The 24,196-nt window shown below is 48.1% G+C and overlaps 1 protein-coding gene across 2 annotated transcripts in view; it reads left to right on the forward strand.

Annotated features, from left to right (window-relative positions):
* The window catches only part of LOC126522309 (uncharacterized), an 80,704-nt gene that overhangs the window by 23,959 nt on the left and 32,549 nt on the right, over nt 1-24,196 (forward strand). For both annotated transcript variants that reach the window (XM_050171037.3, XM_055066340.2), the window contains exon 4: nt 8,859-8,962. In XM_050171037.3, the coding sequence (XP_050026994.1) occupies nt 8,859-8,962 (104 nt within the window). The remainder of the gene's footprint in view (nt 1-8,858; nt 8,963-24,196) is intronic.

Below are 24,196 nucleotides of genomic sequence, written 5' to 3' on the forward strand. Positions count from 1 at the left end.
GGTATATTCCTCTAGCCAGCTACTCTGCGTTGGGGAAAAGGGAAAGAGAGAGGCGCATGATGGGTGACGATGACGAGAGAACAACACTGCGCCAAAGTGTGTAAACAAATTTTATTCTGCACTCGCCCCCCCCCCCCAAAAAAAAAAAAAAAAAAAACAACGAAATCTATTTCTCCATCGGGATTCCAATTTCTTGGCCGCCTTAATTCTCGGACTTTTATTGCAGCATTCTCCTTTTTCGAAAAATTAACATTGAATTATGGGGTTTTACACGTCAAAACCACTTTCTGATTATGAGGCACGTCGTAGTGGGGGACTCGGATATTTGGACCACCTGGGGTTCTTTAACGTGCACCTAAATCGAAAAAAAAGTACACGGGTGTTTTGCATTTCACCTCCATAGAAATGTGGCCGCCGTGGTTGGGATTCGATCCCGCAACCTCGTGCTCAGTAGCGGAACACCATATATCCACTGAGCAACCACGGCGGATTGTTCGAAAAATCGGTCGTGGACTAAATAGTTTAGTGGTTTGGCGCGCAGCATGTTTTTAGACCGAATCAAATTGTGCCGTAAACGAATCGACTGTGAATCAAATAGCCCAAAGCACTAAGCGAAAACTCGTTTTTTCGAAAAGTTGACGAATAATGCACTGCATTGTCGGCATTATTATCAAACAATTTTACCATCGTGGTTATTACAAGAATAGAGAGTTCCATAATTGCACTGTTTATTATAAACATGCTTTATTATAAACACAAATAGAGAGAGAGAGAGAATAAAAATTTTTTTTGGTGAATGCAGCTTTGGAGAGGCGTCCTCATTCCAGAATGCCTTGAGCTCGGGCCGCGTCCTGGGCCCTCGCAATCAGTCGTTGCTGATCCTCGAGGTCGGAGCAGCCCAAGGCTCTCTCCCAAAGCTCGTTAGTGGGGTAAGGGTTCGGCTGATTTAATGGTGCCGTTCTGCAGCCCCCTACTATGTGCCTGAGGGACCCGGGCTCTGCGCAGAAGCGGCATTGCGGAGAGAATTGTGTAGGGGCTATGAGGCGATTTCTGGTTGGGTGGGGGAATGTATTAACCTGTAGAGCTCGGAGGAATTGCTCCTGCTCTCTAGGTAGTGACTTGTCTGGGGGTGCATATGTTCTGCCGGTTAGCCTGTAGTGTTGTGTGATGTCTTGGTACGAGATTAAAGGGTGCATGCGCTCGGGTAGAACTAGGAACACTAAAGCAGTTTGGTAACAAACTTAGGTTTCATAAGCGAATAAGCGGTCATATAGAATATCGGTTTACAAAGGTAACCTTTCGGACCACATAATTCTGAGTATACCGCATCGCCCACACATGACCGTCGGCTGCAACAAGACCACAGTAGAAAAAAAAGCACATTTTCCAAGTTCGAATTTTTGTGGCAGACCGTGCCAGAAACGTGTAAGGTATGCTGCATTGAAAGTTTTTCTGATTTAATCCAATAATTGGACGAAGGTGGGCATTTATAAACTGTACCAAGCAATACCGATCGCCGAAGGTTGCGTCTAAACAAGATTTTATTTCGGGCGATGGTGTTTAGGCGGAAAAGTGGGTCTGACTGATGCTGGATGCTGTAGTACATCGTGTTCCCTGTAGATGGGACGAAAAGTGTCGCATTTTAAGGCGAAAGAATTGTATGGCTCATGAAGCGGAAAATCCGGCGGCGTGGCCGGAAATCATAAAAGAAGTCACGTGGTCGCAGAGACGCGCTAGTGGCACTGCTCATGCGTTCGTAGTCGTCATCTTCTACAGCTGGCGACGATGCGGCTCATCATATCAGTGTTCCCATACTGCGCCTTCTTCTGCGAAGGCGCTGTCGGCACTGACCTGAGCCCTGCTTCTGCTCAGGCTGCAGAAAGCACTGCTGACCTTTCCCTTCTTCATAAAGAACCGCTGCTCTCTCTGGCTACTGTCATTCGGTGCGGTGATTTCGGCGAGTTCTGTCGTACACTCCGATGGACGAACCAGCGAATTCGACTTCTCAGTCAGTAGCTACGCCCGGCTCCTTTGAACGCACACACAAGTACGTGAATGAAGCCGAAGCACGGGATGCCATAAATAATAGAAGGCAACGTGAAAACAATACCATTATGTTTCCTAACACGAGTGGTTTAAATACAGTGGTTTCGCATTCATTCACGTTGGGATACCTAAGTGCTTTTGATTTATTTTGATTCAATTTTATATATTATTGCGGATAGTCGACGACGTAAAATATTCGGGCACTGTTCAAAAAATATTTGTACCTTAATATAGTGGCTATTCGATTCGAGGACTGAACCCTATAGGGCAATATCGAAATCGTTATCAAAAGCTTTGGATATTCTCACACGCCTAGAAAATATGTTCCTAGTCAGTAGCAAGGACGCTTTGCTCCGCGTAATATTTATCGCAAACGCAATTTACCCTCTAGGCCGATCACATGTAGGCGCCTGTGGAAGTTGCCAGCATGGGCACCGCATGTGTTTGTGCGGTCCTGCATGCGTGCTTTCATCATTCAGTTGGTACCAGGTCGCGAGTAGACAATCCGCGCTACGCAAGAAGAATATAATGCTGGTATTGCCTCCCTCTCCGCGACATCATAACAGTCTTACATGAAGGCTCGGCATCGCAAAATTTCGCATAACCAGTCCATACCATGATGACCATCATGTTTATTCAATTGGTTTACTACAGGCTTATAAAACAAACCGCGGACATGAGCGCTTGTGGAATATGTTAATCAAAGCCTGCGTCTTGCGCTATCAATAAGCTACTCGAACGTACAACTCGCGTATACATTCAAGGGCGTTTGAACACGAGCGCCGGCGTCAATTATTCTGTGTTGCCTGACTTGTAAGCGGTGGTTAGTATTCGCTTGTGGGGAGTCAACGAGGTTTTTCCACGGTGTGCCAAACTGCTAGTCGAAGAGCATCAATGGTGATCGAGTGTAAACGAGCGAAAACTGCTCGTTTAGTGGCGCCACATTTCGCACCGTTTGCAAATTGCCGCAAGAGACAGATTGTCCGCAACAACCAATATATCGCGAAAAGAAAACACGTAAACCGCTGCACTCAAATTTCGCATTAAGAAGCATCGTAATCGTCGATGACTTTTTCCACTATTCGCGCCTCAGCGCACTGAGCATGGTGGTCTAGAATCCTTCGTAATTCACCCACTAATTAACTAAAGTTATTTGATTACCTTCTTTAGTTGTTTTAATGTCCATGTTGCAATGCAGCATTGTAAGAGGGATTATCGGGTGACAAGAGCAACCTGCGCGGTTTTAAAAATGCAACATCTGTTGTTGAGATATTCATAGAGAAACAATGACCCGTTTCGCTTTCATTTTGAAATAGGACGCGTAAATCAACGCTAGAAGCGCTGTCGACATTATTCTCTGTTGTGGTGGCGAAGAGCAACTCACTGCGATGACCTGCGCCTGCACGGAAGCTGTCTTCGCGCGGCTGTAGTGAACACCATAGTGGGCTGCCGACAGATTAGCCTCAGGAGATAAGATAAGACACGTCCAAGCGAGGCGTATTGACCATGAAGAAGTAATGCTCTCAGATACGACATCACACGGCACCCGTCTGCTATAATGCTTGCAAGAGATCTACTAAATAAACATAAGTAAACCATTTATGTCAATGAGCTGTCGGACTCCTACATCCACCTTACCATACGGCGAGCGCGCGTTGAAGGGGCAAAGGGTGCCAAGGGCAAAGTCTTCACATCGGTTTTAAATTATATAAAATTATTTTCCAATATAATGAAGTATATGTGGTGTATCTGCATTGGCATTAAATAATTCTTTAAGAATATTTCAACATATGATGAGGCTTAAAGTGCATGAAAGGACGAGGACACAGAAACATGTGGTACACACAGGCGCTGACTTGCAGCAGTGTTTATTGCGAGTAAGAGAGCCACATATACAGGCAACATCAGGAATCGTCACAGGTGCGCAGTTTTCCAGGCTCACCCATATTAACGCAGATAGGACTGTTCTCAAGATAAACACTGTTGTAAGTCACCGCCTGTGTGTACCACGTCTTTCTGTGTCCTCGTCATTTCATGCGCTATAAGCCTTAGCATGTCACACGAACACGTCCAAAACGCTGTTACTGAATCTGAACACAATCGTGTCAATGATATTTCCACTGAAACTGCTCAACAGGAATAATTTTGAACTATTGTGGAGTAAGTTCAATGTCTTTGACACACATATATGTGGACATATATTGGGTGATCTACCTTGTTGAAACTGCCTGTCACATTACTGTTAATTAACGGTATACAGTAAACTCTCAGTTGTACGAACGTCGGTTTATCGAATATTTCAGAATAACGAACTTTTTAAAAATCCCTGGCAGTTTCCTTATAGATTCTATGCAAAAATGTTTCACCTAAACGAATTTCGGAACAGCCAATATTTCAGTTTAACGAACTCGCTCAGAGGGCCAAGGCTCATTTTTGCGAGCAGAACCAATGCCCGCCCTCATCAAACCGCCGCTCCAGCAGCAATGTAACGTCGCTGGCGCTACAGTGCCCCTGGGGCAAAGCGGCGGCGCGGAAAGCGAACGGCAACGAGGCATGGCCTCCAAGATCGACCGCATAAAACGAGCAAGCATGTAATCTCGGAGGCCATGAACAAAGTAACACCACTGGCGCTTACAACGCCGCCAGAGCAAAGCGGCGATCTGTCACACCACAAATCACGTGTTGTGTGTTTTTTTCCGAGCGGCTAGTCGTGGCATGGTCATCGTCTCTTTGTTTCGAAGAAGAGGCGAAGAAGAAGAAAAGACGAAGAAGAGGCAACTGCCGAGCCAGTTTCAAGCCCTAAAACTCTAGCTGACGTTGTAGTCTACATTGGAAAGTTGAGAGGCTTTGTGTCTCAACAGCAAGCTATGCCAGAAGAAGTGTACAAAAACATTGACTCTTTGTACAGTTTTGTTACTTCCTGTGCTTTAACAGTACAAGTGCAGAAGAGGATTACAGATTTTTTTTCTAAGTGAGAAAGGCAGCATTATAACTGTTTTGAACCTTGTACTTGTTGATATGTACAAATTCCATTTCACACGTTTCTAACACTATGGATGCCATGTCTTATGTTGGTCTAGTGAATATTCAGTTCACTGAACTTTCAGTTAAGTGAACTATTTCCTTCGGTCCTTTGAAGTTCACTCAAGTGAGAGTTCAATGCATAATGACGCATGAACTACTTTAATGGCTTTGTCATACTCAATAATAACCCATTAATATTTCGATCCGATCTTGTTCACGACATTAGTCATGTGAAATGGTCGACAAGAAAATATGGTTGGGTGAGTTCAATGACTTTTGAAACATGATATTTATTCAATCATCAATCTATCAACAGCATGTCAACGATGTTTTAGCAGTCATTTGATGTGTATGCTCTGCATCGATGGTTTTGCATTGGTAGAGGACAGACACCTTGCGGATTTGGCAAGTCGTGAGGAGGCTGCGTCGCGCTTCACGTCATGGGGCATGTTTCGGCTCCAGAATCGCTCGGAAATTTATTGCGTAAGTTTTCGCGCTGCAGAATTGTCCCGAAAGAGGGTGTGCCATGCAGTATTTTCAGCACGGGAACTCGTATAGAGTGCGGAAGAACTTACAGCCACGTAGGTGGTTTACGGCGGATCTGCTTTATGTGCACCAGTAATTTATTGTTCACCTTGTAGAAGTTTCACAATTTATGGTAGCGGTAGCACGAACAGTCATTGTGTTCATCTGCACTCGGTAGTTCAAGGATGGGGGAAAGCTTCGGGTCCCTATTTTGAGCAATCCTGAAATCCTCGACGGACGCCACACTAACGGTAAGGCGGAACAAGAAGTAAGCATCTTGGTGGTTTGCAGCTCCACGATACACGACCGTATAACTATATTCTGGCAGCTGCAGAGACCACCATTCAAGTTAGGACGTTAAATGCTTGGCTGATTGCAGCTAGGCAAAGGTACAGCTCGTAAAAACAGCGAAGTGGTGGCCGTAAAGGTTCCAGGGAGACTTCTCGATGACCCACACTGCTGCAAGACATTCCAGCTCCGAGGAATCGTGGCGCCGCTCCACGTACGAGAACTGCTGGCCGGCGTATGAAAAGGCACGCTGTTGTCCGGAAGTGTCTCTGAGCACTACGCCCTGTCACTCCTTCCTGACCTCTGTTTGTAAAGTGGCCCATTCTGATTCATCGAAATTAGCCAGTGTCAGTGGTTCAAGCAAAGTTTGCTTGATGTTTTCAAAGGCAGGTTGCTAGTCAGACGCTCTGAACCACTCAGCATTTTTCTTCAACAAGGATGTGAGAAGCGTTGCCCGGCCAGAAAATTTTCTAATAAATTGGCGATAGTAGCAGGTGAACACAAGAAAACTAAGTTCTTTCACAGTAGAAGGGGCATTATAGCTGAACGAAGCATGTCCAGAGTACGTAACTTTACGGAAGCCACTTCACTTAGGCCATCAGATTTACAGTGCTTCCAATGCTAACTTCAAACGATACTGGTACTTGTCACAAGTTTCCGCACACACAATTATCTAGACAAGATGGAGAAGTGCCATAGTCCACTTGAGATAGCCTCAGACCTTGTCCATAGCAACTGCAATGTCGCCGCGGAATGGCACTGGGCCCGACCACGGACTGCAACATGGAAATGTGCCATGGTGGAGCCTGTCCGCGACGTGTTCTACTAATAAGCCGGCGCTCAGCAGGCGACACTCGACGTGCCTGGTGGCGGATGGGTCGCCGCGCTTCTGTGCCGATCTGATGCACGATTAACTGTGTGCGTCAGTTTTCCATTGCATGTGGCAGTGCAATGACAGCATTCATGAAGCGGCGCTTTCACAGATTTTAACTCTCCGACAGAAAGCTAGCTGTTCTTCAATTTTGGCGGTCTCCCAAGGACGGCCTTCCACGAGTGACCGAATGCCGTGCAGTTCGTGCAACCTGTTCGGAGGAACAAGAGAAGAGCGTTGCAGCTGCCTAAAGGGACAAAGCTGTGCCCAAATGTTCGCAGCTGTACAGAGAGACATGAATGGTATTGATGTTCGGCACGAAATCTTGAGTTTTCCTGTCGACAGAAAAAGCAGACGCCGCAGTGAAAGTTTCACGTGTACAGGCGGCCTGCAGTCCATCTTCTTCTTCTTTCTCCTTTTATTCCCTTTACCCCTTTCCCCAGCACAGAGTAGCCAGCCGGTACGCACATTGGCTAACCTCCCTGCCTTTCCTCCCCTTTGTCTCCTCCTCCTCCTCCTTCAGAGAAGGTGGTGCCCTTGTGTGGAATTTTTAAGGCAGCGGGAACCTTGGCTACGCTAAGAGGCGGTATGATTGTTGAGCATGAAACGTTGACTCCGCCTCTGCATATGCAGGATTATTGTAAGGCGGCGCCAAAGAGTAATTCGGTGCAAAAAATTAGAAACGTACGCCGACACATTCAACAGAAGCGTGGACAACTTTGCTGACAAATGATCCAGATTACTAGTGGTACTTTGAAAGTTTCAAGCAGTAGTTTCGTAACCACGCATTAAGGCTTCGGGGAGAAGACTGATGTAGCATTGGCCTCTCGTATAAGGTGCAACCAAGAGGCCACACAGGGCTCTGCGTTGAAACCAGCAGGAACCTCATGAGAGGATGCGTGTGCTTCAGAGAAGTTGCGAAAAAGTCCCTCACCCATAAAACTAATTTCATGTTGTGGGTACAGGAGCCGACGTGGCGCGTCACTGTAGCTCTGGAGTGCGGAATCGTATGCCTTGCAGCCGAACGTGGCTGGTGTGATGAACTTTCCTGGTATGCAGCTGTCGAAGTCGTCGTCGGGAGGATCACACCGCTGCCACCAATTGAAGCGAGATGAGGAGGTTGACTGACCATCAAGATTTACTTAGTTGCCGTTCTTAGTAAGCTGCTCTCCATCCTAATGTCATCGTCATCTCTACTGGCTCACTTTCTCTGCATTCGCATTGGTGCCTTGTCGTTTAGCCAAACATTAAAAATGTGAAATTTTCGCATAGCTCGACAAAACCAAGATAACGTTGTTTGCCGTCGCTTGGATATAGTCACTGTTCTTCTTTATTTTGTCCTAATTGAATAATTAGTCTTAATTAATTAATCAGCTTCTCAAGAACTGTAGTTAGATGAAAAGTGTCAATGAGAAAATTGTAGAGCAACATGAGAAGCTCCCGATACAGTTTTCTGTTGCTCAATACGTGCTACATAACAGTGTTCCTCCAAGCGTAAGAGAAGCCCGCGAATACACGTAAAGTGCCTCGAACGGCCAGTCACACGGCATGTTTGCGTGTATTCGCCGGCAGATGCGCGCTGTCTCCCCGTGTGCGGAAGAGGGGGAGCGAGGAGGTGAGCGCACGGTAGGAAGGCGGGGGGAGGGGTAGTTGTAGCTGCTTTTTCTCTAGTGCGTGTGCAGCTGCGAATAGCGCAGCTGAGCACGTCTGCGCGCGCCTTATCTCGGTGGTAATCTGCGGTGGGTACAAAGGTAATTAATGATCGCCATGGGCTGATGCTTTCCTATGCGTTGTGCTCTCCTGCGCAGACTTCGAGTTCAAGCAGGAGGCAGCCGGAAAGTCAATTTCCTCTCCGCAGCTGCCGCACCTCGTTGCGCTAGTGTAGTCATAACGAGTGCTGCCGGTCATCAAGTGCCGCCTGCTCTTGTTCACCTGCGCACACATGGCACCCTGCTTGGTAACCTAATTATCAAGCGAATGTTAACTGCAATTTATACGACCAATGAAACTATGAGCTTTGCTTAACGTTGATGTCTAATCCATTGTTGTCGTAATCTATGCTTCGTTCTCAGGCGAAACGGCGTCTTTCTTTATCTATGTGCAGGTGAAATTTTGTACCAAGTTCAAGATAGTGGAGCCACATTCATCCTGACAGAGAAACACAACGTTGACAAGATTTTGAACATTCACCAGACTTTTCCTTTTAAGGTGAGCGCCCCAATATCCTAAAGGATTTTTTCGTTCCTGTTACGTTTCGCCTACAACGCGCGGTATAGCCGGCGCGGATGCAACGGACGCCGGAGCTTCGTTCAAAGCGGCGGACATTTTGGCCCGTTCGGAGCTCCCGCAGTCTCCCCGCCAAGCGCGTCCAGGCGTGTTTCAGTGCCACGTGTCTTCGTGTGTGCGTGTGTGTGTGTGTGCCCACGCTTGTCAAAGCGCGGCAGCCGGGGAGAGGAGCTCCCCAAGTGTGAAGCGAGGAGGTCTGTCCGGCGCCCGGCCGGCGGTTGAGTCACTACACTCGTCTCAACATGTATCTCAGCTCCTCCGTGCCTCGCCGTCACGTGGTCTCATCCCGTGACCTTCCTTCTTGCCCGCGACGCCGAGACTATAAGAGCAGCTGCCCCCGGACGCTAAGAGAGAGGCTCCGATTTCATCCGTTGAGTTACGTGCTCTCCCGTCTCTCCACTTCGGTCGACCTGACCGCGCGCTCTTTTGCGATGTTAGAATAAACCAGTTGTTCTGTTACCAGTCGACTCATGCTTTGCCGAGACCTTCGGATGCTTCCAGTGCCCCAGGCCGCCAGGCCAACGCTACCCTTGGGGCTTGCGACCCGATTGCAACAACGGGTGTCAGCGCTGAGTTTGCAACAACTCGTGCCAGCGGTGCGATTTCAAACAACTGGCTGGTAGCGGTGAGATCGCGACAACGGAGGCCAGCAGCGAAGAGATGCGGTTGACTGTATGCTGAGCAGCACAACGACCATCCGGGAGCAGTGCAACGAGCCCTGTGTGATGACTGGTTGCCTGCAGCGGAACGACTGCGCTGAATTCTTGGCTGCGAGGTTTGGTGAGTGCGGGACTTTCTTCTTCTGAGTTTTGCCAGGCTTTTGTTAGTGTCAGAAACAGAGCTGGTAATTGTGGTTGTCGTTGCTGCCGGGTTAGTTTGCGGCAAGACAATAGAAGGCAGTAGAGAAAGCAGCATTCATAGCAGCCATGGATTTGAAGTCGTTGCGCAAACCGAAATTGCTGGAGCTTGCAAGAGAGTTGGGTCTCGAAATCTCAGACAAACTCAGAAAACCAGAACTGCTAAGGGCTATTCTTGAGTTAGAGGCTGAGGATGACGAGCTGTCGGAATGCCTTGAGACCATTGAGGAGAGGGAGACGGCAAAAAGACAGGAGCGCGAACGTACAGAACAGAAAGAGAAAGATGAGCGCGAACGAAAAGAACAAAAAGAGAGACAGGAGCGCGAACTTAAAGAACAGAAAGAAAAAGATGAGCGCGAACGAAAAGAACAAAAAGAGAAAGAAAAAGAAGAGCGCGACCGTCAACACGCTTTGGAAATGAAGCGTCTCGAGGTAGAGATGGAACGCGCTCGTAATGGAAGTCAGGCACACGGTGCAGGAGAACGAGTATCGTTCAAAATGACTGACCTGATGCGGCCGTTTAAGCTTGGAGAGGACATTGGTTTGTTCCTGGTTAACTTTGAGCGAACGTGTGAGAAGCAGGGGTTCTCTCGGGAAACGTGGCCACAGCGCTTGCTCACTTTGTTACCCGGCGAGGCGGCCGACGTAGTCGCTCGCTTGAAGAGAGAGGAGGCAGAGGATTTCGACCAAGTGAAATCGAGTCTGCTAAAAAAGTACAGGCTGTCCGCGGAGGCGTTCCGTCGGAAGTTTCGGGAAAATGAGAAAGGTAAAAGTGAGTCATATACAGAGTTTGCCTACAGGCTTATGTCAAACATGCAGGAGTGGCTCAAAGAAGCGGAAGCGTTTGGTGACCACGAGAAAGTTCTGCAGTGTTTCGGGCTGGAACAGTTTTATAGTCGGTTACCTGAGAACGTGCGGTACTGGGTCTTGGATAGGCCAGACGTTAGTACGGTGGCTAGAGCCGCTGAGCTAGCCGAAGAGTTTGTGACGCGTCGGGCTCGCGGAGCTAAGGACGGTCAAAAGGGTGAATTTGGCTCCAAGTTTGAGAGGCCGAAGTTCACGCCCATGAGAGCAAAGGGGGACACACGTAGTGCGGATGCGAGTCAAAGCAGTCCGACCGAACGTAAGGAGACGGCGGCAGCCGAAGCCGAACGCAGAAAGCGGTTCGAGACGAGGCAAGTGCGCGTGTGTTATACGTGTCAGAAGCCGGGTCACTTTTCGGCGCAGTGTCCAGAAACAAAAACAAAAGTCGTGTTTTTGTCATTATGCAGCACTGACGAGGACATGAAGCTTCTCGAGCCTTACATGCGAGACCTCCTCGTGAACGGGAAAGAGTGCCGAGTGCTTCGCGATTCCGCAGCTACGATGGATGTAGTTCACCCCTCCTACGTAGAACCCGATATGTTCACGGGCGAGTGTGCATGGATCAAGCAAGCCGTGGAAGCTCATAGCGTGTGTCTGCCCGTAGCAAAAGTGCTTATTGAAGGACCTTTCGGAGCGCTTGAGACGGAGGCCGCAGTGTCATCTATGCTGCCCCCCCAGTACCCGTACCTATTTTCGAACAGGTCCGATCACCTCCTGCGCGAGAAGGGGCTTTTGTTTGGTGAGGCTAGCGTTCAGGCCTTAACCAGATCGAAGGTTCGGGAGCTCGCTGCAAAGGCGGTAGTTGCGGGACCGACGTTGTCAAACAATGAGAAAGGGTCAGAGGTGCAGCAAGCTGATATTCAGAGCACGCCCGAACTGAATAAAATTGCGCCTGTAGCGTTAAAGGCAGCAGATACTGGAGAGGAAATGCCCGACACGGGAAAGTTAGAAGAGCTATCTGCAGATTTGCTCATCGCGCCTACGTCAGATGGACTTAATAGGTTGCTAAAAGTCAGCCGGTCGGCTTTGATAGCCGAGCAAAAAAAGGATGGCAGCCTAGAAAACATACGCTGCAATGTCAAGGAAGGTATCGCCAAGAAAAATGCTCGCTTTGTGGAAAGAGGTGGGGTCCTGTACCGGAAGTATCTAGACCGCAGAGGAGTGGAGTTCGATCAGCTGATCGTGCCTCAATGCTATCGTCAGGATCTGTTGCGCTTGTCGCATGGGGGTTCGTGGTCCGGACACCTAGGAGTTAAGAAAACTAAGGACCGTCTCTTGCAAGAGTACTATTGGCCAGGGTGTTTTCGGGACGCAGACCACTTTGTGAAGACATGCGACACCTGTCAGCGGGTGGGCAAACCAGGGGACAAATCGAGGGCGCCGTTGAAGTTGGTACCTATCATTACGGAGCCTTTTAGACGGCTCGTTATTGATACAGTGGGACCTCTGCCGGTAACAACCACAGGGTACAGACACATTTTGACTGTGATCTGCCCAGCGACAAAGTTCCCTGAAGCAGTGCCGCTTAAAGAACTCAGCTCAGTTGAGATAGTCAATGCACTACTGTCCATATTTGCGCGAGTTGGTTTTCCTGCGGAAATCCAAACAGATCAGGACACAGTGTTCGCTAGCCCTTTGACGACAGCCTTTCTCGAAAGGTGTGGGGTAAAGCTGTTAGACAGCTCAGTGTACCACCCACAGTCGAATTCCGTTGAGAAGCTCCACTCCGTCATGAAGCGCGTGTGGAGAGCATTGTGGTTTGCACAACAAACTGACTGGGAGCTGTGTCTGCCTGGGGTGATGTTTGCACTGAGGACCGCGCCGCATGCGGCTACGGGGTTTTCGCCAGCTGAGCTAGTGTACGGTCGCTCGCTGCGATCTCCGCTTCGCATGCTTCGAGACGGATCACTGCCCTCTCCAATGGCTGCAGACTATCTCTTCCACAAATGGCCGCCTCCTGCGCTGGAGCCTCGCTTTGCAACAGTATTCCTTTGAGGTGCGTTACAAAAAGGGGAGTCTCAACGGTAACGCCGATGGCTTAAGTCGAAGCCCCTAACGTGGGAATCAGCCTCAAAATTGTTTGTTACTGATGTTTTTCTTCCTGAGGCAGGATTTTTAACATATTGCTTTTGTGTAGTGTTTCAAAGTGATGATGTGCTTTCTAGTGTAATTTTCCGATTTATGGACGCGTTCTGAGTGCTGCTAAACTACTGTAAGGAACTAGGCAGTAGTATAAAAGGGGAAAGAGCCTGGCAGGGCTTAGTGAGGGTTGTGCCGTGCTTGCTGACTGAGCGGTTGACTTTCGGCGTAGTTCTAACGCTTGCCGGGAACGAGAACAAAAATGTCAACTCTCCCTAAGTCACATTGCAGTGTCCTGTGTGAACCTGAACGAGAGAACGAGGCCTTCTCCGTGCGCTGCGCTCAAGAAACGCCGACGGACGCCCGACTTCGGTTATGTGCATCATCGAGCGACATCCCTCCGGACAGCGGATGCAGTCCCCTGACCATCGGGATCTCCTTCCCCCGGCGGGGCGGTCTGTTACGTTTCGCCTACAACGCGCGGTATAGCCGGCGCGGATGCAACGGACGCCGGAGCTTCGTTCAAAGCGGCGGACATTTTGGCCCGTTCGGAGCTCCCGCAGTCTCCCCGCCAAGCGCGTCCAGGCGTGTTTCAGTGCCACGTGTCTTCGTGTGTGCGTGTGTGTGTGTGTGCCCACGCTTGTCAAAGCGCGGCAGCCGGGGAGAGGAGCTCCCCAAGTGTGAAGCGAGGAGGTCTGTCCGGCGCCCGGCCGGCGGTTGAGTCACTACACTCGTCTCAACATGTATCTCAGCTCCTCCGTGCCTCGCCGTCACGTGGTCTCATCCCGTGACCTTCCTTCTTGCCCGCGACGCCGAGACTATAAGAGCAGCTGCCCCCGGACGCTAAGAGGGAGGCTCCGATTTCATCCGTTGAGTTACGTGCTCTCCCGTCTCTCCACTTCGGTCGACCTGACCGCGCGCTCTTTTGCGATGTTAGAATAAACCAGTTGTTCTGTTACCAGTCGACTCATGCTTTGCCGAGACCTTCGGATGCTTCCAGTGCCCCAGGCCGCCAGGCCAACGCTACCCTTGGGGCTTGCGACCCGATTGCAACAACGGGTGTCAGCGCTGAGTTTGCAACAACTCGTGCCAGCGGTGCGATTCCAAACATTCCATGAAAGTGTTGGTCAGCAGCCTACTCAGTCGCTTTTTTTTCTACCAATTGTTATTGATGGGACCAACACCCGTTATTTGTGGCATACTGTACTCACGGTGCATTGGGTAGGTTTCCGAATGGACAAAAGAGTCAAGGCGCATTTGAATATCTCAGGCATACGTGTGGGCCAAGGGCGAAGGGGAGGCTCGAGTAGACACTCCGTTACGCTGTTTTCTGGTAGACAAGGGATCACCTTTCTTCGCGACCTACGATTTTTAGCACAGGGACCATATTTTGGGTCCCATATAGTTGCTATTGACGTCCATCATTTCATCATATTCTAATGAGAACTCTTACTATAGTCCTATTTTTTTAAGCAAGGCTCCACACTTTGTAGACTGCGCATATTGGTAGCCTTTACGGTTCTGCACAGGTAAGATGTCGTGTGGATAAGTTCAAATTATCGCCAATTAAGAACATTTATGCACTAACGCAAAGAGACAGACCAGAAGAAACAAATTCTAGTATGGCATAAAGCGATAAATTGACAAAAACGAAATCAGGGGGTGTAGAATTTTGTTCGCAATCGTCAGCGGCTATTGTCTTGCGTAGTTTTACAATATGTGGCCATGATTGACTGCCACGATGATGATGATGATGATCGTTCTGTTTCTGTGTCTTGTGTTTTGCGAATTCTTATTCAAGCAGTGAATTCACGTACGCTAAACACTGTGCTTTTTATTTCCGCGTCAGCGCTCAAGACACACGCGCTGTGGCTAGGAATCAACGCACGAGAAATTCCATGCAGTTTATTCGTGACAAAACAAACACACAAGATTTGCTGGCCAATCCAAGCAATAAGCGGTCAAATAAAAAACTAAAACATGTTTGCGTAATGGCATCTGGTTGTTGTGTATAAACTACAAGGAAGTGTCAAAGCAATGGAGGGCGGCAGCCGTTGCGCTACGTGTGCCCACGAGAAAGAATCATAGATGATTGCAGTTTCTTTAAGCGCCAGAAAATAAGCAATTTGCACGTGTGGGCAGCAAGTTTCATTGTATTGAACACCATTAGAGGGCTTCTCTTCAGACTCTTGTCTCATTTGTTCAATGTCATCTATTTAACACATAAAGACAAGGCAGCGCCTGTCCCGTCTATGCGTCCCATCCATGAAAACCAGCCGCTGCGTCGATGGTGAAAACGTCTTTATAAACAAAGGTGACTTCGCTACCTAGGAAGGAATGGGGCGATGTATCGCGCAGCTCATATCAGCGAGACTATTTTCTGCATGTCGAAGAAGGGCGTGGATAAATCGATGGCATTCAGACGCATTGAGTGGCAGTCCTTATTTATTGTGTCCTAACCATTAAAGCTTGTAGCACGCTCTCTGCCCATTTTCTTCGTCACATCAGTTCGCTGGTTGATGAATGTCATCGTCGCGCTAAAGATGGTCGCTGGAAGACAAATAGCCAGGGCGCACGTGGTCACGGCAAGTGCACTGGTAAAGCAGCCGTCGCGATCGCGGCAACTGATTTCGCATAGCAATGAATGTTCATGCAGCGACATTACAACCGTCAAAATTACAAGGTCAAAATTGACATACGGAGCCGCGGTGCTCCCGAGATATCACCAATACGCGTTATAGAACTGCCTGTTGCACAATACTTTTTACATACCGGTGTGGCGCCAAACATTATGTGGAACTCGGTTTTACTCATATGCATGCAACAATACTGTTACAATGTACGAGTATATCATCGAGGACGCAGAGTTTGAGTTGACAGCCGTAGCCCAGTGCAAGGGCACAAAACACAGCAGTGCGGCAGGCGTGGTTCACTCTCCACTACCGGGCACCCACCGATACATGTAGGACAATCATACAGCAAGTTGGGCGAGTTTCCGTTTCACACTCGTCCTGTGGTTTTTCAAACTTTCGTCCCTTATTGTGCTCTTAACATTTGGCAAGACATATAAGGCAGATACAAGAAGATCGTCGTCAAGTGTTTGAATTTCGAGAGGTGCGTTGCTGGGGAGAGGCGCGGAGAGACCGATATGCTTGCTGTAGAGGAAATAAAGAGAAAGTGACACACATGTGTCAGTAACGTGCCTAGCAACGATTTTGGCATGGGGCATCGAGGGAGTCACCAAGGGAGGGGTACCTTCGGGTAGGATCGTTTTTCGAGGCTTGAGGTCTGGCAGAGCGACCGGCTGGGAACGCTCTTATACTCATTTTACCGATAGGTACCTGGTGGTAGCTTCGGTCTGCCTCGCACATGCGTTGCTGATGCTTTACCAAAAAGCCAAATGTGAATGGCCAAGGGGTGCCCAGAGACCTCTGAAATCTACGTCGGGACCCCCACTCAGCACTTTTGGCATGGAATGTGTATATATTAATTTTTTAGACCAAATCGAACACAAATCGAATGTTCCAGAAGTAAATCAAATCGAATATGGTATACTTTTCGAATAGCTTCACCATAAGAAAGTGCCATTAGCACAAGTAATATTATGTTGCAAAAGTCACATATAAAGATGTATTTACAATATTTGCAAGAGAGATAACGATGCATAAACAAGATGGCTGTGGAGACGGATTCTACATTTGCACGTCAAATAGGCTTCTGATTGGCGCCACTCCTGGTGTCGAAGTAACATGGCCTCCGTCTGTAGAAGCACCGCCTGGGCGCTAACTATACGAGAAGTGAATTCGCGGCAAAGTAAGGCTTCAGCTGGGACACATACACAACGTCCGGTAGGACACGCGAGTTCAGCGGAGCGAACTCGTAGTTGACATCGCCAAGCTGTCGCAATATCGTGTAGGGCCCTGTGTAGCGCTGCAGCAGCTCTTCAGACAAGTCGACATGGCGACATGGCGTCCGTAGGAGGACAACGAATCAAGGAGAAAATCGAACGTCTAGATGTCGGCTGTCGTACCGGACCTTCAGCGCGGCCTGAGACTCAGTGAGCCAGGAGCCGGCAATCTCGTGCGCCGTGCGAGCCCGGGCGAAGACGTCTCGAGCGTAATTAGTGGGGATGTTCGTCGAGTGAGGAGGAGTGTGTCAAAGGGCAGAGAAGGATGGTGGCCGAACAGATGGTAAAAGGGTGAAAAGCTAGTGGTCTATTGGAGGGACCAATTACAGGTGAAGGTAGCGTAGGATAACGTGCAATTCCAATAACTTTGGTCGTGATACGTACATAAACAGCATTTCTGTCAACATGCGATTAAGCCGCTCTGTCAGTCCGTTTGTCTGCAGGTTGTAGCCGGTGGAAAGCTTGTGCTCGACAGAACAGCAGCGCAGTTTGTCTTCAGGTACTCAGCACAAGGTGTAGCCGCGATCTGTGACGAGCTATCGAGTTGCGCCGAGAAGTAGGAGGACGTTATGTAAAAGAAAATCTGCCAGCTCAGTTAAACAGCTTGTGCGCAAAGCTGACGTGATTGCGTACCGGGTTGCGTGATTAGTCGCGACAACGACTTACTTATTGTCAGATTTCGACGTCGGAAAAGAGGCGAGAAGATCGAGACCGACGCGAAAGAATGGTTCTGAGGGCACATAGAGGGGGTGAAGACGTCCAGCGGGCAGCACAGCAGGTTTTTTGCGATGCTGACAGAGTGCACAGGCTACAACATAGCGGTTCACAGAGCGGTAGAGGTTTGGCCAGTAGAAAGGGCGCCGAACGAGTTCGTAAGCACGCGAAACGCCGAGGGCGTCATGCAACCGCTCAAGAACTGATGTCCGGAGATGGCGTGGTACAACGACTAAAAATTCCGGTCCTTCAGGGCGTAAGCGGCGATGGTAGAGAACGTCATCGCGGAAACGAACATGCGCAGTGTGTCCTCTGAATGCCCAGAAATGAGACGATCAATTAGAACACGTAAACAGTTCAGCGCGGATGTCGTGCAGATCAGAAATGGTCAGGACGCAAGAGTCGGTGTCATGCGCATCATATTCAGGGCAGTCGACAGGATGACGGGAGAGGCAATCGGTGTCCTTGTGCAAGCGGCCTGACTTATATAAAACAGCAAATGAATATTCTTGGAGCCATAGCGCCCATCAAGCCAATCATCCAGCGAGGTCTTTAAGCGAAGAGAGCAAGCACAAGACGTGGTAATCGGTAACCACGTAAAATGTGCTGCCGTACATGTAGGAGTGGAATGTGGCAAGTGCCCAAAATAACGCCAGGCACTCCCCTTCAGTACTTGAAACATTCCTCTCTGCGGATGCGAGGAGGTAGCTCGCGTATGCAATTATACAGTCTGGGTTACGCTGCCATTGAACAAATATAGCCCCAATTCCATGGCCACTGGCATCCTGGTGAAGTTCAGTGGCGGCAGATGGATCATAATGAGCCGGGAAAGGGGTGCCGTGAGCAAGCGTACGAGGGCGGAGTAGGCTCTGGTTTGAGCAAGGCCCTGTGAGAAAGCAATGTCCTTCATGAGTAAGTAGGTGAGTGGGCGAACGGCTTCGGCAAAATTCTTGATAAAACGACGGAAATATGAGCATAGCCCAACAAAGCTTCTTATGTCTGTGGTGACTGAGGGAAGAGGAAAGTTCTGGAGAGCATGAATCTTCTCAGGTATGACGTCTAAAGCGGCGCTTGGACAAGTTGAATTTTATGCCGAAAAGAGAGCAAGAATAGCCGATAGACGCGTTAGATGACTCGTGAAAGTTGCTAGTTGCTGAAAAGACTGTAACATCGTCTAGATAACCGAGATATGTGGACCATTCATAGCCGTTCTGCGAAGGTTGCTGGGACACAACAAATGTCGAACGGTATCACCTTGAATTGGTAGCGGCCATCAGGTGTTAAGAAGGCAATTTTCGCAGGGTCCATGTTATCTACCGAGATTTGCCAATGGCCTAATCGGGGGTCTATCGCTGAAAAGTACTTGCCTCCGTGCAACCAGTCCAAAGCGTTATAAACACGTGGCACAGGGTAGACACCCTTTCGTGTGACTTTGTTGAGGTGTGGGTAGTCCACACGAAAGCGCCAACTGCTGTCATTCTTCTTGACTAGGACAACAGGGGACGCCCATGGACTGCAAGATAGCTCGATAGCGCCTTTAGTCCACATGTTATCCACTTCTCGTTGTATCGCTTGTCATTCAGCATGCCAAACACGGTACGGCCGGCGGCGTATCGGAGTGGCGTCTCCGCTGTAAATATGGTGGGGGACCATCGATATCTGGGCTAAAGGGTGGCGGTAAAGGTAAAAAAAATGTCTCACGAAATTTTCAAAAGAGGGCAGAGGTCAGCAGCTTGTGTGGGAAAAAGATCAGTTGCAATCGTCTTGTTAAGTTCGTCTGAGAGACGCTGAATTAGAGGTTGCTGTAGAGGGCGACGGAATTTCGGCCTCAAGAGCCGTTGTCTTGCAATCGTTCACAGGCGAGATGCTACTGCGACACTATGCCACTGGGGAGAAGTTAAGTCGAGCAATTAAAATTAAGGAGAGGGAGCGAAGTCTCATTGCCTGTAACAGTGAGCACGGTACGGGGTACGGCCAAATTTCTCTCAAGCAGTATGTCAGCGGAACAGATCAGGAACAGATCGGAACAACAGTAGAGGGACGTATGTAGTGGCTTGAGGTGAAAGGCGGATGTCTTTTGGAGATAACTGTGGTTGTGTGGCTGGTAGACTATAGCAGCCGTGGGGCATTTCAAGCTGTATGACACTAGACAAACAGTCAGAGGGCTGAATGGGACAATAAAAAGTCAAAGCCAAGTATAATGTCGTAAGGGCACTGTTCCAAAACGGCAAACGAAACAGTCGCTGGCGCCCCACGATGCCAATGCGAGCGGTGAACATACCAAGCACGGTAAGCGTTCCTCCGTCGGCGACGCGGAGGGTGCGTGATGCCGCTGGTATGAGAAGGTTGTTCAGGCTTCGGTCCAATTGGACACTCATCACGCATGCCTGTGCGCCAGTGTCGATGAGCGCTGCGACACTGACGCCATCGACTAAAACGTCCACCAAGTTCTGCTTGGTCGACAAAGTAATCAGAGGGTTCTGCGGTCGAGTCCTCAATTCAGCCTCCGGGAGCTGCATCGCTTAATTTTCTGAAGACGGTTGTCGGGGCTGCATCGGGGATGGTGGGCGACGAGCCTGCGGCAATAGGGACGATGGTCGACGAGCTGGTAGCGAATGGGACTGGTGGCGTCGGAATGACGACGAGCGAGTCTTCCAAGGAGAACGAGCGTCATTTTTGGCAGTTGCGGTGCCAATGGAGGGTGGTAACGACTTTCGTTCTTTTGAGGGCGATATTAACTGGTGAATGGCAGTCACAGAGAGGACGAGAAAGTACTGTTGTTGCAATGGCGAGCAACGTGACCAATACGCCAGCAGGGAAAACACATTGGTCGATCTTCTACAGTTCGCCACTTGGCTGTATTTCGGCAGCGAGCAGAATACCGCGGGCCACTCGATGGACCTAGAGCATGATACAGCTGTGAACCAGCAACGGCACATACAGAATGAGCTCCAAGATTAGCGAGTTCTTTGCGCACTTTGACCTGCAGAAATGATGCTGTAGGCAAGTTGTTCGGTTCACTGCGATGGGGAAAAAGGGCTGCAGGAGGCATGGCTTCAGGTTCTCGCCGCACTATCCGAATCAGGTCATCAGATTATGATGGTCGCGGCACTCCTAGCCTGTCGTCACAAGATGTCACAGCGTGTTCGGCAGACGCGCTAACGGTGTGGCAATGCGGCGGCTCTAGGCCTGCTCAAAGCGCTGACATTTTTTTATGATGTCTTGTACTGTTTCACGATTTTCGCACATGAACAGGTTGAAAGCATTCACAGCTACCCCTTCAGTACATGCCATACGTTTTCTGCCTAAGCCATATGGCTGTCGTCCTTGCGGCGCAAAGTGAGCACGTCCTGGATGTAAGAGACGCATGATTCTGTGGATGTCTGGGCACGGGTCGCTAGTTCTTTCTTAGTGGTGCTCTTGCGCTCGGCGGGAGGGACAAATAAGTCCCTCAGCTTCTGTTTGCACGTGTCCCAGTCGTTAAGGTCTTCCTCGTGATTGTCATACCACACATTCGCCGTGTCATGTAGGCAGAAGCCTAAGTTAGCCAGCATAATCGCTAGATGTCCCTTGTTGTGGGCACTGACATGTTCATACGTGGCGATCCAGTCTTCCACGTCGAAGTGGTTGGTGCGGCAGAACGATCCTGGATCCCGCGGCTGAGCCAGCACATCCGTCGGGATTGTAGGCGCTGATGTGGGCCGCCATGCTCTTCAGTCCGATGTTACAACCACTGCGGAGCTCCATTGTTGTTCTTGTGGGTACCCAGCACCTCCATCAATTTGTTACGTAGCACAAGTAACATATAAAGGTTTAATTAAAACATTTCACAAAAGAGACAACAATGTATAAGTAAGATGGCTGTCGACACCAATTACACATCTACACATCAAATCGTCTTCTTGCTGGCGCCATTCCTGGCTGCGCGATATCAATATAAAAGCTGTGGCTAAAACTACGTCCGCCGTCTCCATCAAACTTTCTTTGCAGAAGAATATGGGACTCTCGGTTTATGGTAAACGAATTTTTTCAGCTTGAAATAGACAAGGACAAAATAGAGACACATGAAAACAGAGCCATTGCTGACTTTGAATTGAATGTTTAACCACTTGAAGTCACAAATGTCCTTGCATACTTCGCGCTGAAAACATTTCATTTCTTGACAGGTACGTTGGACGGTCCGGAACTGTTTTTGTAGGTGTACCTGGGGCATTTCTCGTTGGTTTTGCCATGTTTGACGTTAAGTACTTAAAACAGCTGTATACATGTGACCCTCACGACAGCACTTATTCTGTGTGCGTTTCGGTGCGGCATGTCTGTTTCGACGCAGCCCGCCGAGCTTGAGGGCGCCCATGCGCCCTCAAGTTCTCGTGCTACGTGTTCACACACGTGGCACGACAGAACACGCTGGTGGTTCTCCAAAACCAAATATACCCAAAACACACACACACACTCGAAAAAAAAATATCTAGTAGCTGATAGCCTTGCCGCTTCCAACCTACAATTTAAATGAAAAAAAGAAAGGAAAACAGCAAGTCTAAAAACAGAAGCGAGCTCAAAGCATCCACCAAAACAATGCATATGTTTTCGTCGCCACAACACAGCCCTACGAAAAGACCTCCGTCCGTCACAAACTTCCTCTCCGGCAGACGTTACCTCAGCGCCACCGCAAAATCTTGAGCTTCTGTAGTTGTGTTAAACATTGCCTAAAGGTTGTTCGGGCTTGTGCCGCATCGTTATTGTGAATCCGATGTTTTGAAGGCTCATTCTTGTGCACTTTACATACAATCAGCTATCTTTTTATCTATACCGTATTTAGAGCCCAGAGCAACTTGTAAATGATGTCTCTTGTTAGGATAGCGGGCTCTACGCCGCGCTAGTACTGATTGCCCGTTAAAGTGCATTATTTATTTATTTACTTATTTATTTATTTATTTATTTATTTATTTATTTATTTATTTATTCATTTATTTATTTATTCAAAATACCTTACAGGCCCGAAGAAAGGCCACTGGGTAAGGAGGAAAAATTGACACAGTATAAAGAGCAAAAAATTATACAAAATTATACAATTATACAATGCTTTGTTAATGATAACACAACGAAGAGTCAAATTTACATAACGTAAAAAATTCTAAGATAAAAAGAAAAAAAAGCATACAAGAAGCAACGCAGACAAGAAGTTTTTTTTTTTTTTAATAAGAAATGAATGTTTATGTCGTGCCGGAATTTTTCTTTGTTAGCTTGAGCTACCAGGATATCGGGAAGGTCGTTCCACAAGCGGATCCACAAGCGTTCCACAAGTTAAAAGCGTCTGTTTTGCCGTAGATGCGCGTGAAAGAAAGATGATTATGCAATCTTCGTGAGGTGAATGGAGAAACTTGCAGAGCTATTGGTGATGGCCTTGGTCCGTGAACGTACTTGTGAAACAGCAATATAAGTGCTACATCACGACGAGTGGTCAAAGAAGGAATTGATTGTTTTAATTCGCGTTATACTTTCGTTCCAGTTGTAATTTTGTGAAATAAATCGAGCGACTCTATTCTGAACTGATTCTAGCATAGTGGTTAAATAAATGTAATGAGGGGACCATATTGAGCAATCAAATTCAAGTTTAGGGCGAACAAATGTAAGGTAGGCTAATTTGCGGATATCTGTCAGCGTCTTACGGAGGTTCCGGCGTAAATATCCCAAGGATCGGGAGGCATTTCCGCAGATATTGTTTATATGTGTAGTCCAGGAAAGGTTTGTTGTCAGGGTTACGCCTAGGTATTTGAAAGAAGTAACTACAGACACAGGATTGTTATTAATATAGTATGAGAAGTCGGAAAGGAAATGTTTGCGAGTGAAAGACATTACTTTACATTTATCTGGATTAAGCGACATTAGCCAGGTCCTACACCAACTGCTGATAAGGTCAATATCATTTTGAATTTTTACGTGGTCATCACTCCGAGCAATTTATCGGTAAACTATACAATCGTCAGCAAAGATCCGCACATGAGAAGAAATGTTATTCGGTAAGTCGTTAATATATATAAGGAAAAGTAGTGGACCGAGGACACTGCTCTGTGGCGCACAAGAAGACACGTAAGAGAGCGGGGAGGAAAAATTATTAACCACGGTGAACTGCTGCCGATTGCTAAGAAAGTTCCGAATTCAAGATAGCGTTAGTGAATCTAAGGACAACGAAGACAGTTTAGAAATTAGTCGGCAATGAGCTACGCGATCAAAGGCTTTTGAAACATCTAAAAACATGCAGTCAGTTTGCAGGTTTTTGTCCAGATTAAACTGTAATTCAGTCGTGAACTCAAATAGTTGTGTGTCGCACGATAAACCCTTCCTAAATCCACGCTGGTTTGTGAAGAAAAAGTTACTATTCTCTAAAAGATTGTAAATATGGGAGGTGATTATATGCTCTAGCATCTTACAGCAGATGGCAGTAAGTGAAATGGGTCTGTAGTTTAGTGGTGAATTTCTATTGCCAGATTTAAAGATGGGAATGACCTTCGCAATTTTCCTGTCTTGGGGAAGCGTTCCTGTCGATAGCGATTGTCGGAATATATGAGATAATATTTTACTCGAGACTGATATCGTGTTTTTTAGTATTTTTGAGTTTATGTCGTCAATGCCTGCTGATGTCGACACTTTCAGATTATTTATAACGTCACTACTTCCTCCTGTTTCACAGCTTGCACCTGTGATGACGGGCAGGTATGCGGGCATGATAAGCAG

This window comes from Dermacentor andersoni, chromosome 6, assembly GCF_023375885.2.
Source record: "Dermacentor andersoni chromosome 6, qqDerAnde1_hic_scaffold, whole genome shotgun sequence".
NCBI classification, from domain to species: Eukaryota; Metazoa; Arthropoda; class Arachnida; order Ixodida; family Ixodidae; genus Dermacentor; species Dermacentor andersoni.